The following is a 14,657-nucleotide window of genomic DNA, read 5'->3' on the forward strand; positions in this document are numbered from 1 at the left end:
ACAAAAATGTGCCTTAAATATGAAGGGCGAAATTTGAAATACGAAAAGTTATTCCTTGGTCATCAAAAGCCACTGTCGTTGCCCTAAGAATCTCAACAGGCAATCAGAACATCAGAAAGTATATCAATATGTTGTAATCATTGGACACTTTGCCCAAACTATTTGAAAAGAAATACTCATGATTCTCCCGTGAACTGTTTAGAATGAGTCACAATTTCGTATCAAATGTTGTGTTTCTCGAGGGTGGGGAAGGGAAGGTGGGTGTTTTGGGGGGGGGGGGGAGTGGTACACTTCTCCACGCGTTGAGCAGGAGAGAAAAATAGTTGAAATGTGATACACAAAGTAATGCTGAAAGTAAAAGTATTTGTCAGTAACATCATTCTGCTGAAGTAGTGAACTGGGCAGATAAACAATTGGATAAATGGAGTAAAGCAGAAATTGCTCGTCAGCAATATATTCCATGTATTTCAGGTATTGGCAATTCGTTGAGCAAAACGTTTCGAAGATAAATATGTTGTGGCTGATTACAGGTAATATTCTTTGAGCGATACCGACTTAAAGTTGAACAAAGAAATTAAAAAAATACAACGAGGCATAATTTCATGTGTACATATTTTGACAATGATTGTATTTGTTCACTGAAAATGCACCCTCTGTTGACGTGAACGCAAAATGCTCACAGCCCTGTGAGGTTGCAATGTGTCTTTGAAGTGATTATTATGTACGAGGTCTATGCAAGCCTACCACTGGGGTCCATTGTCTGTTCTTAAATCTATCTTTCAAACTTGAGTGCAGGCATTTAGTTTATCTTTTTTAATTTAGATATATTAAAATCCTTTCCAGAATGTGTTTCTTTTAATGAAAACTATTGTCATGCTCCAAAATGCAAACATGACCAATATTTCCAAAATAGCTACCGACATTCTGATTATATCTACCAGATCAAACAGTTCAGTTTTTTCTATCAACATGTACTGTTTTGCCAGTCAAACATAAGAGACATACTCATCGCTAGAGATGCGTATATCTAATTGAAATTGACAATCTATGCTCAAATATTGTCATCTATCTTTTTCTGCTGTCAGCGTGAACGATTTGAGTTTTTAGATTTGTTTTCTTTTCGCAGGTTTATTTGTTTTTGTTTTGTTTTGATTTGTTCAGTCACTGGAGAAAAATACATACAAGTTGACTACGCAGATTAAAGATACTTGTACTATTCTCGTTTGATGCAACTCATCTGAATCGCTCATCTTGAAAGGCATTTCATATTTCTGTGTCTGAACAATCTCAGATGTCAGTGTAATGGTCGACATATACAACACAGTGCAAGTTGAAAGTAACTGGTTGGACGCAATGCTTGGCATTCAGTTAAACAGACCATGTCGATCATCAATGTGTTTAGGGGTTGGTACTCAAAATCGCATTTGCGCAGTGTACGAAGAGTTGTCGCAAGCATGAGCCTCATATCTGGACCATGTAGCTTCCGAACACATTTTATCACGACTGCGCAGTCGCAAAATTGACTTCTCTTGTTGCAAAAAATGCTTCATTGCGACAAATGGGTATACATCGTGTGCTGCGCATCGGTAGTTACATTTGGTCTCGTAACGAAAAACAAGACATTTTATTTTCGGAAAATCGATGAATGAATACTAAATGTGGAATACAACTGTGTAAACATAGAGTTTTAGGGTCACATTTAGTTGTTTGTGAAACGGTTGTGTGCAACCGTTTACTTTCAATATTGTTGTGTTGTTTATGTCGTCCCTTTCATTTAATGAAATGCTCTGTACATATTCAAATTTTGATATTATACTCAGTGCCTGATGTTCATTTGCTCAAAATCCATGTCTTATATTTGGCAACAAAAAACCCCAATTGTACATTGATAACATTAGGAGTTTTGTACAACCTTGTCTCGAAAATGACAGGAAATAAATTATGATAAAAATAACTATGGTTTTGTGTGTGTGTGTGTGTGTGTGTGTGTGTGTGTGTGTGTGTGTACGTGTACACGCATGTGTGTGTGTGTGTGTGTGTGTGTTAGTGTGTGTGTGTTTGTATGTACGCGCACACGCATGTGTGTTTGTGTGTGTGTGTTAGTGTGTGTGTATGTGTGTGTGTGTGTGTGTGTGTGTGTGTGTGTGTGTGTGTATGTGTGTGTGTACGTGTACACGCAAGAGTGTATGTGTGTGTGTGTGTGTGTGTTTCATATTGTGCCTTTCGTGGTTGTGTGTTGTTTTGGGGTTCAAATCAATTGCAACACACACAAATACAAGAAAATGAATTGTTCATACACATATTTTGCGATATATTCGCTCAGTCAACTTCAGGATCAATTTAGAAAGGCCTAACGTATTGAAAAACAACAGGTAACTTAACTTGTACTGATTTACACAGGCAACACAAAATCTCACGAAGTTGCAAAATAGTTGAGCCGTAAACAAATAAACAACAACAAATCTGATATTTATTTGTATCTTTATCATCGTGGCAAACAATGTTAATGCTGCAGCACAAGTAAACAAAGAAAGAAATGTCAACAAAGATTACATATAGTGATTATGCTATGAGACGTTGACATACCTGTTGATTTCACTTTGATTTTTAAACATTTTACTTCACGCATGCACATGTGGATGTTCATATGTTAACAATTATTGATTGGCCGAAATCCCAAATGCAGTCCAAGTGACTATATGATGGCTTCTAATTGGCTAGATGCAGTCCAAGTGACTATATGATGGCTTCTGATTGGCTAGATGCCGACGGTTGTGATAGTCAGATGACAGACTCAACACCAATGGCGGAATCAGAGACGTTTCTCATCGAAATCAGTTCATGCTTCAGCTGCACAATTTGGCTGTCCCTCTGAAAATACACGCGCAAGTGGAGAGATGTTAACAGCCGCAGACACATCAGTAGAACAAATAGTTCAATGGCATTTTGTAATCAGAGGCACAGTCCTTTTCGTATACATGTTTGAATGTTTTGCCTGTGTTAGTATGCTTGCAGCTTGTATTGATGCACAGTGTTTCGTTGTTCACTTGTGTGCTGAATGCTGCTGCACATGCTTTTTCGCTTCGCGTTGTATGTACATGTATGTTTTTCATTGTAAAGCGCTTAGAGAACGTCAAGCGCCCTATAAATATCCCATATTATTATTATTATTATACATTGGCTCACCATCTTAGTTCTGATCAGGTTTTTGCACGAGACAAGGTCATCTCTCCTCTTGGGCACATACCAGCAATCAAAAGCCACACTTGTATTCTGTTGATATTTGTTTGTTTTGTTTGCTTGCTTAACGCCCAGCCGACCACGAAGGGCCATATCAGGGCGGTGCTGCTTTGACATATAACGTGCGCCACACACAAGACAGAAGTCGCAGCACAGGCTTCATGTCTCACCCAGTCACATTATTCTGACACCGGACCAACCAGTCCTAGCACTAACCCCATAATGCCAGACGCCAGGCGGAGCAGCCACTAGATTGCCAATTTTAAAGTCTTAGGTATGACCCGGCCTGGGTTCGAACCCACGACCTCCCGATTACGGGGCGGACGCCTTACCACTAGGCTATTCTGTTGATATTTGTTTGATGAATTGATTTATTGAAAAGCCACTACATACAGGAAGGTCACCCATCTCAGCTATGATGTGGTGGCAAAAAAGATGATTTACATAGGAAGAGAACTGTGCCTTTAAAGATGTGTGACACCAATCTCAGCTTAAATGTGGTGGCTAAAATTATGATTTACATAGAAAGGAAGGTATTATAAAGATGTGTGATAGCGAGGACACCCACCTCAACTATAAAGTGGTAGCTAACGTTATAGTTTATTTAGGAAGAGAACTTTGTCTTTAAATATCTGTGATAGCAAGGACACCCACCTCAGCTTCAATGCGGTGGCTAAAAAGATGGTTCATATAGAAAGGAAGGAATTGAAATGTGTGTGATAGCGAGGACACCCACCTCAGTTATAATGCGGTGGCTAAAAAGATGGTTCATATAGACAGGAAGGTACTTGAAATGTGTCTGATAGCGAGGACACCCACCTCAGCTACAATGTGCTGGCTAAAAAGATGATTTTAATGCGAAGGACAGTGCCTTTAAAGATGTGTAATACGAAGAACACCCACCTCAGCCAGCATCTTCTCCAGGCGGTGTTGCTGTGCAATCTGCAGGGCAGCCTGCGTCACAGGGGCCACTCGGCCTGACGTGGCAGTGGCCGTCAACAGGTCGTCGTGTGGTCGCCCTCCCCCTCCCCCTCCCCTGCGATCCACCCTATTCCCTGACATCGAGAAGGGGTTTGTCGTGGTCGGGTTGGTGCCAAACCGAAGGTCTACTTCGCCGCTAGGGTTGTGGTAAACGGTGTGTAGCTGTAACAAAGCAGTAGAGTGTTTCACGTCAAGATTGGGGGACGCTTTAGAAAATACATGTATCCCTAAAGGAGTTTCAGCTCCCGCAGTTATCAGTTATTTGCACCCACATGATACACGCATTGTGCATCACGACTCACACCTAGGTGAACCTCCTTGGGAAAGACAATGGTCCCCTCGGTGGATCCTGGTTGGATAATTTCAAGTGAAAACAAAGCGCTCTGTGTGTATCGCGTGAAATTTTGGACGGTACAAAAAACAACAACAGCAGATTAACAACAACAAAACAAGACAAGTCCGTCTCGGTGTAAGATTTTCGTAATGAGGCCGTTAACGTTAGATTAATTACATTATTAAAACGACGATTCAATTGCCCGCATGCAGAAAACGGCTTGAATTTTCACTAGATAGTGTGTACACATAGCACAAATCCCAAATTCAAAAATGAAATGAATTCCTCACCTTTAAACTGATAACACAATCAGAACAGTTAAAACTGTAAAACTTTTGTATGTTAATGCAAAGAACAAGGACTTCCCTGTGTAAAAGTCTTTGTTTTTTATGAGCTTTCTAGCAAAGCAATGATGCTGTGGTATGCCGACTTCTGGTTTTCCCTTTTTTTCTCAGAAACCAAATAAGTCATTTTGGAAGCCACATTTTTGTAACTGCTCTTTGCATTGCTCTCAAACTTCAAGGGTACTTTGAACATCTATAAGGAGAAATATAAAGCATTCCCCTTTTGAAGAGATTTAGTAAAATAAGAGGTACAGACCTGACTGCGGATTTTTTTCTTAAGTCTGTTTCAATGTTGCCTAAAAAGAATCGGAACTTTTTTAATCATTTAATAGCATAGCAAAGAAAACTCAGGCAACAGTCCGTATCCATAGCCATATCGTATCAATAACCCTATCGTATCCATAGCCCTCTCGTATCCATAGCCCTATCGTATCCATAGCCCTATCGTATCCATAGCCCTATTGTATCCATAGCCCTATCGTATCCATAGCCCTATCGTATCCATAGCCCTATCGTATCCATAGCCCTATCGTATCCATAGCCCCATCGGGCGGGGATGTAGCTCAGTCGGTAGCGCGCTGGATTTGTATCCAGTTGGCCGCTGTCAGCGTGAGTTCGTCCCCACGTTCGGCGAGAGATTTATTTCTCAGAGTCAACTTTGTGTGCAGACTCTCCTCGGTGTCCGAACACCCCCGTGTGTACACGCAAGCACAAGACCAAGTGCGCACGAAAAAGATCCTGTAATCCATGTCAGAGTTCGGTGGATTATAGAAACACGAAAATACCCAGCATGCTTCCTCCGAAAGCGGCGTATGGCTCCCTAAATGGCGAGGTAAAAACGGTCATACACGTAAAAGCCGTGGGAGTTTCACCCCATGAACGAACAAACAAACATAGCTCTATCGTATGCATACTGAAACACACCAGTGTGGGGTAGAACGGCCCGGTTTATACACACCTTGGGGACAAAGACAAAACACAGTGTTATAGTGACGGCGACGATGATGAAGACCGACGAAATAATGTAGTTGCCCACGAAATATTCATCGTTGATGAGAAAGCCAACAGGAACGCCGACGACACAGATTACAGCGAGATTGTACACCGACATCCCGATGTATCTGCAACGACGTTTGGTGATATTAACATGCGACAGAAAGACAGACCGACAGTCTGGCACAGGCAGGTAGACAAATATATACAGAGAGAGGGAGACAAGAAGACCGACAGGATGACATACAGACAGACGCACAGGCAGAAAGATAGACACAAAAAACAGAGAGAGAGCGAAACAGAGAGAGACAGACAGACAGACAGAGAGACAGACAGACAGACCCACACACACACACACACACACACACACACACACAAACGCGGACGTATATACACACACACGCACGGATGCACATACACACACACACATGCGCACGCACGCACGCACGCACATACACACGCGCACGCACAGACACACACTCACACACAAACACACTAACGCACACACACACACACACACACACACACACACATAGTCAAACACACACACACACACACACACACACACACACACACACACACACACTAATGCATACACACGCACGACCGCACGCACGCATAGAGTCACTCACTTGCTATCGTTGAGTGCTGGAACCTGTATGCTCCGTGTTCCCCAGGCCAGGAACAAACCGAACAACAGTAGCAGCCCTTTGTACACCAACATCGCCCCCAACCAGTATACTGCCATGGCAAACAAGGTAAATCAATATGTGGACATCTACAAAGCATCTACAAACAAACAGTAGAAAATGATTCCCATCCGAGACGTAGGCCTACCCCCTGAACAGATTAGAAAAACACACACGTTTTTTGCAATTGACTATTGTTTTTAACAAGATTTAAAATACAGACTGAAGAAAGCTTCTACCTCTTGCTGTTATACGCCCTAAATGTGATTAGTTTTTGAAGAGTTAGTCGAGAACAAAACTGCAGTCTAGCGATCTGCTGCTACTTTCTCAAAGGCCTGGCGCTCACCTATGTAACTTCAGCAGGACAGACGAGGCACTGCATATTATCCTAGCCCGCTACACGTTGAGTGAAAGGAAAACAGGCCAAGTACTCGTCATAATCCCTATCGCAGCATAAATAATATGCAGTGCGTCGTCTGTGCCGCTGAGACTGCGCAGGTATATTCTGCCCTTAAGGAGAAGGCTATTCATGCTGCACATGATTTGCTGTTGTGATCCTGCCAACTATATGGGGATGAGTGCAATGTATCGTCGGCAGACCTACCTTCGTGTTCACAGGTGCATTTTTCTATGAAAGGCACCAGGATAACATCAGAATCTGCGGAGTCAACCTGCAAAACACAGACACACAGACACACAGACAGACACACACATGCACACATACACAGACACAGACACAGACACAGAGACACAGACAGACAGACATACACACACACACACACACACACACACACACACACGTACACACACACACACACATACACACACGTACACACACGTACACACACCCACACGTACACACACGTACACACACACACACACACACACAAACAATCACACACAAACACACACACACACACACTTACTACTTAATCTTCAAACACATCTAAAAGCAAACTTTGTTCTAAATTCATTGCGATCAATCTTTGCCATTGTCATCTGTATCATCGCTATCATCACAATCCTCAGTTTAATTAACGTGGGGGAACATCTTCAGATTCAAAACTAACGTATTGCTATACTAGATGATTACCCGCTTCGCCGGGTACCGGCTTCGCCGGGTACCGGCTTCGCCGGGAAGAAGAACGCCGGCTTCGCCGGCGCACGAAGGAAAGGGGATAAACGCGCAAAACACTCGAGACCTTCTAAAAATAGTAACGTGCAGTGACCTTCTAAAAATAGTAACGTAGTAACGGATTGACGCCACACGGAGGAAGGGAGATAATCGCGGCTGAAAACACTGGAGAAGATAAGCAAGAGTTACTGGTAGTGGATCCCGACACAAAAAAACAAAATCGGTTCAGCGCGCACAGCGCTGCGCGCTGAGAGCACGTGTTGAAATATCTCATCGATGAGGTTGTGTCCGGGGTGTAGCTGAATACGCTGTCCAAATTTGAAAAAGATCCACCGAGAACTTTGGCCGTGCATCGCGAACAGACAGACAGACACTAGTCGTATATATATATATAGATGTACCGAAGACTAAAGCCAGCTAGAATTGCAAGGAATCAATAGAGACCAACATCGTTCACCAAAGTCCCGCCAAAGATTGTTCACTGTCGTGTTCTCGTCGTCTGGGACGGTCACAAATACAAACATACTGGTAGAAAAAAAGCAGACACAGGCAGCATGGAGGGATGGCGTGGTTTATTCCACCATGATTCTTACCCAGAATCCCCAGCAACGTAATACGTCACGGCTCTTGCACATTGACAATAGAATACACATTTCAGTGACGTCATAACATAACATTCATCACCACCACCAACACTACAGACTCAACTTCACCGCCATAGACTGACCTCTAGCGGCAAAAAAAGCCAGCTGACGATGCAGATACCCGGGAACACGACGTCAAGTGATAACAGACCAAAGAGTCGTTGTCACCAACACAACTATCACCGCCACCCACATCTCTATTCTACTTCCATAGACTAACCTCTAGCGGCAGGAAAGCCAGCTGACGTTGAAGGGGGTCGACAGAGGCCCAGATAGCCAGAAACACGACGTCCAGTCCCACAAGGCCGAAGATCCAGGCAAGTAGGTGGCGGTCCTTCAGCGTCTGAAACCATGGCAACAACCGTCACTGTGGACTACAGGGGTCTGTATCAATCATCACTCAGCAAAGTTAATAGCGCTTGTAGTAAAATGGTTAGTTATTACATTATCAGTTAATTTAAGGAGTTTTTTGCTTGTTTTTCTTTATTTCGTGTATTTTTTTAGTAAGTTAGCTTGAACAAAGAAAATATATTTCAGTTTTTGTTTTACCACGATCAAGCGTAACCTTCAAGTATTCAACGTTAAGCACGAAAAAAAGCACAAACAAACAAACAAACAAACAAACCAAACAAACAAACAAACAAACAAACACATAGAAACACACAAAAAAACACGCAGAAATTATGGCTCACGATCTTCTCCAGTCTCTTGTTCGCCATGATACGGTGAACTCTCCAGGTCTTGAAGAACAGTGCTCCAAACGCCAGGGAATAAGCCACGCACAGGACGAACAGCCGTGCCTGCAACATAATTTCATTACCACGAAATACAAAAAGTCAAACATTACAAGTTTCAACTGAAAGTTTTATCAACTTCTATCCTTATGTTTATGCAAAAAAGGAGTAAAGCAGACGCAGCAGTCACATAACCTACATAAATGCAGGGACGATGAATTCATTTCTATACATTTTCTTGTGCTGACAAAGATTTCTCTTCCCGTATAAATCATCTTGAAAAAAACCCACTAAAGATCCACGCAGGCTTTTGACAAAGAACATCTCACCACCTATTGACATGCCAAAAATCTACAGCATCATGTGCAGAGTGAGAATGTTCTGCTAAATAGACGTTTTTCGGAAATTTGTTTGTTTGTTTGTCTGTTTGTTTGTTTGCTTAACGCCCAGCCGACCACGAAGGGCCATATCAGGGCGGTGCTGCTTTGACATATAACGTGCGCCACACACAAGACAGAAGTCGCATCACAGGCTTCGTGTCTCACCCAGTCACATTATTCTGACACCGGACCAACCAGTCCTAGCACTAACCCCATAATGCCAGACGCCAGGCGGAGCAGCCACTAGATTGCCAATTTTAAAGTCTTAGGTATGACCCGGCCTGGGTTCGAACCCACGACCTCCCGATCACGGGGCGGACGCCTTACCACTAGGCCAACCGTGCCGGTTTTTTCGGAAATAACTCCGTCGGGTTTGAATGGGTTGTGAAAGAGTGAGTACGTACGTACCCTTGCTTTACTCAGACAAACATCACGTGGTTCCTGTACACGTGTTTGAGACACACCCTCTCGCTAGTGACTGGTGGCGTGTGATGTCACGTTTCACAAATGGGAAGAAACTGACGTTACGTACGCGCGCGGGGTATCGACTATCAGAATCGCACTTTTCCCAAAAGCAACGCATAATGTTTGAACCGATTTCTCTCCTCTCTCTGCTTGCTTGTTTCCTTCGAGCACGTGTTGGCCGCAAGCGGAAGTCGAAATGTGTGTCCGAGCATCAAGCGGCATAACTCTTCTCAACGATCATGTAGCAGTGACAGAGTTAATTCCAAAAATCGTCTATTAAGCCAGACGAAGATCACACACAGGGATGTCCAAACCGTCCGCCCGATCGCCAGAGGCGAGTAAAACATCCGCCGGGTTGGTAGAAACCGCCTGGCAACTCGCCCGGCTGGCCAGTAACAATTCTGGTCCAATGCAAGACTTTTGGTTGTTGGTTTTTTTACACCCCCGGTATAGGGGTGTGTATAGGTTTCACTCGATGTGTTTGTTTGTGTGTTTGTTTGTGTGTTTGTTTGTGTGTTTGTTTGTGTGTTTGTTTGTGTGTTTGTGTTCGCAAGTAGATCTCAAGAATGAACGGACCGATCGTCACCAAACTTGGTGAACAGGTTCTATACATTCCTGAGACGGTCCTTACAGTCAAACACACGGTTAGGGAGTTATTGGTGGATTAAGATTCTACAAGGACTTATAGAGGCACACCCCCGTTGGTCAAAGGGAAATAACCATTCTCACTGCCACCAACTGAGAAGGTTATTTCCCTTTGTCGCTTTGACGGGGGTGTTTTTCCTATCGGAGGAATTTCTTGTTGTTTTTGTTTTCCCCCTTTCCCCATGAACAAACATTCTTGTTGTGTCAAAATAGTAAACTTTCCATGAACAAACATTCTTGTTGTGTCAAAATAGTAAACTTTCCATGAACAAACATTCTTGTTGTGTCAAAATAGTAAACTTTCCATGAACAAACATTCTTGTTGTGTCAAAATAGTAAACGTTCCATGAACAAACATTCTGGTTGTGTCAAAATAGTAAAGTTTCCATGAACAAACATTCTTGTTGTGTCAAAATATCAAACTTTCCATGAACTTTTGGTTGTAATATCGAGTTTCAAAGCTACATAAACACGGCAGATGCAGCAACTGTGGTATGTGCCGGGCCAGCGAAATTTCTGGCGGGTTAGTAACTTTCTTGAAGTACATCGCCCGGCTGGCGAGTAAACATTTGGAGATTTGGCCATCCCTCACACATGCACCTACATGACACATGATTCCCACAGCCTCAGAGGCCAGCTGTCTGCCGTCAATGCCGAACATGATGACAGAGATGTAGCCTATACCGCACCCGACGGACACGACGTTGTTCATGTTGGGAGATGATAGTTTGATACACCTGTAACACAAATGAAAAAAGTTTCAATAACAACAAAACATAATTAGGAAATAAAACGAGAGGTGAAGAACGAATGTATTCGAGCAAAGAAAGAAAGAAAGAAAGAAAGAAAGAATGAAAGAATGAAAGAAGGAAAGAAGGAAAGAAAGAAAGAAAGAGAAAAAGAAAGAAAGAAAGAAAGAAAGAAAGAAAGAAGGAAAGAAAGAAAGAAGGAAAGAAAGAAAGAGAAAAAGAAAGAACAAAAGAACAAAGGAAGAAAGAACGAAAAAAAAGAAAGAGAAAAAAAACACGCATGCAAACGAGCACACAAGAAAGAAAACAAAAACACAGTTTCACATCAAAATCCCGGTATTGTTATGTTATGTTATGTTGTGTTGTGTTGTGTTGTGTTGTGTTGTGGTGTGGTGTGGTGTGGTGTGGAGGTGTGGTGTGTGGTGTGGTGTGGGCGATGTGGTGTTGTGTTGTGTGGTGTGGTGTGGTGTGGTGTGGTGTGGAGGTGTGGTGTGTGGTGTGGTGTGGAGGTGTTGTGGTGTGGTGTGGTGTGGTGTGGTGTGGTGTGGTGTGGTGTCGTGTGGTGTGGTGTGGAGGTGTCGTGTGGTGTGGTGTGGTGTGGTGTGGTGTGGTGTGGTGTGGTGTGGAGGTGTGGTGTGGTGTGGAGTGGAGGTGTGGTGTGTGGTATGGTGTGATGTGGTGTGGTTCTGTTCTGTTATGTTATCTAATGTTATGTAAAGGGAGGTTAGGTTGTGCTGACTACATGTCTGTCCCTCTAAATCGACGTATGTCCGTGCAGACAATGTCGTTCGGGACAGACGGACGTACGGTCGAACATACAAACATATAGACAGAGTGAACAAAGAAACGACAGAAAGAAAGAAACATTCCACCAACTGAAGATTAGCAAAGCGGATGTTGAAGCCGATGAAGCCACACGTGACCAAGAAGCCAATGGCCGACAGCACTGAGATCAGCACCATTGACGTCAGTGGCAGGAAGCGAATAGTGTGCATGCGCTGATACCCGTCACGTGGCTTCCGCTTTCCTGTTCAAAACACGACGGAGGGAAACTGAACTGCAGCTAAAGAAACACTTCAACATGTCAGAAACAAGACACAGGGTCACCTCAGTGAGAGAGAGAGAGAGAGAGAGAGAGAGAGAGAGAGAGAGAGAGAGAGAGAGAGAGAGAGAGAGAGAGAGCGATGATGATAATGATGATGATGACAGTTATGGTACTTTATTTTACGAGGATATAGGCTTCAGGCTAAGCCTTAGTATTCCAACCTGTCCTTACATTGAAAACCAATTTCGAGAGAGAAAGAGACAGAGTGAGGCAGAGCGAGAAACATAGTCAAACAGACTGACACACAGACACAGACACAAACACGCACACACACACACACACACACACACACACACACACACATACGCACACATGTACACACATACACACACACACACACACACACACACACACACACACACACACACACAAATGCACCCACATGTAAACACACACATACACACGAACCTTTCCATTTAACTTGAGTGGTTGTTTCCAACTTTAAGACTGTGGTGTTGGGTTCCATTCTCCCGATGGGTCTTCTCCCACCATCTGTTGAACACACAGACATAGTGATGGAGTGAGGGACCAATGTGAGAAACATTGCTGGCGCTAGTGGTTATACCTGCAATAGATGATAATGACGACGAAGACGACGACGACGACGATGACGATGATGATGGTGATGATTGATGGTGATTGATGATTGATGATGATGATGCTAATGCTGATGCTGATGATGATGATGATGACAACGACGACGATGATGATGATGAAAACGACGTCGACGACAACGTTGACGACGATGACGATGATGACGACGATGATGATGATTTAAAAAAAACCAGGATAGTCCGATCAGGTTTTTGTATCCATACTACTCCTTTCATAGCTTTTCATTGGGCATGCAGTTTGATGGATATTAGACACAAGGCCGGATGTTGTGTTGCTTCAAATCGTGACAAAAGGGATTGAAACCCGATGGACCATCTTTGTTGAAGGATCCAAAAAGCAATCAGCATCGTCGTCATAAGCTTGTTTCATCTTTTCCTATACAATGACATCAGCCTTGTTCCATAACGGCGGTTTTCTTGTTGACGTAATTGCCACGTAGGAGAGTTGAGAGCGAGAAAATGAACACAACGAGAGATTGAGACGGACAGATGCAAACAGAGTGCATACAGGCAGACACATGTAAGCACACGCACACTCACGCACGCAAGCACACAGACAGACATAGAGACGAGAGAGACAGACAAACAGACAGACAGACAGACAATCATGCACACACACACAATCATACACGCACGCACTCACACACACACACACACACACACACACACACACTCACACACACACACACACACACACACACACACACACACACACACACACACACACACACACACACACACACACACACAATGCAAAAAACACACGAATGAATGTTATTCCAAACAAAGTACAATGATAAGTCTCCCGTCTTTGAAATCAGGATCAGTTCTATTAATAGAGCTTTGACTGCGGGAAGCAAATCTTTCAAAAGGCACAGCCCTTTTCGTGTATACGATAACTATGACAAAGAGCACAGTTTGAGTAGCTGATCTTTATACAAGGTACGCAACATTTGGCAAATCAGAATTTTTTTTATTGGAACTTTTCTGTAAGTAATGAATTAAAAGACCTGCCCAGGTTTTTACACGAGATATGACCATTCTTCATCAGGTTTTTTCATCAGACGTCCATTCTTTTTTGGATGGGAAACAGTATCTAAAGTTTGAATAAGGGGAACTTCGAGTTGTCTAAGATTGAAAATTGCAATTAGCGGTATTGTTTAAGCTTTCTAACACGCGCATTACAAAAACAAGTCAAAAATATACCCGCTTTTGTCACTCATGTCACGTTTTTGTGTCTCCTGCCTCCGCCTTGAAAGGTCATGAAAGAAACGTAGAAGCCAGATCGATACACTCTAGGATCAACAAAAGCTTGAGATTGACTTCGTTGCCTTACTTTGGCTGCTTATCAATCAATCAATCAATGTGAAGCTTATATAGCGCGTATTCCGTGGGTACAGTTCTAAGCGATTGTCAAAGAGTTGTCAACACAGGACTAACAAAGAAACTAACATCTACAGACGGACACGAACCCTATCACACACTAGCAAACCCTGATAAACATACAACAAACAACTGTTTAACAACAATGTACACATCAATAGCTAGGTCCAAACAAAATAATATTAAACACAAAGAAAACACCTCTCACAGAGCACAGCACAA

The 14,657-nt window shown here is 43.0% G+C and overlaps 1 protein-coding gene across 1 annotated transcript; it reads right to left on the reverse strand.

The window, feature by feature from the left end:
• Positions 1–4,293: 4,293 nt before the first annotated feature.
• LOC138972000 (gamma-aminobutyric acid type B receptor subunit 2-like) lies at positions 4,294–12,925 on the reverse strand (the record flags this gene model as incomplete). The annotated part of the gene is made up of 9 exons (XM_070344843.1): positions 12,847–12,925; positions 12,210–12,360; positions 11,189–11,321; positions 9,053–9,160; positions 8,581–8,703; positions 7,186–7,252; positions 6,525–6,633; positions 5,858–6,020; positions 4,294–4,383 (listed from the first exon to the last, which is right to left on the reverse strand). Coding segments are annotated over exons 1-9 (1,002 nt in total), but the record flags the coding sequence as incomplete, so codon positions are not given.
• Between the last annotated feature and the right edge of the window lie 1,732 nt (positions 12,926–14,657).

This window comes from Littorina saxatilis, linkage group LG7, assembly GCF_037325665.1.
Source record: "Littorina saxatilis isolate snail1 linkage group LG7, US_GU_Lsax_2.0, whole genome shotgun sequence".
Classification (NCBI taxonomy): Eukaryota; Metazoa; Mollusca; class Gastropoda; order Littorinimorpha; family Littorinidae; genus Littorina; species Littorina saxatilis.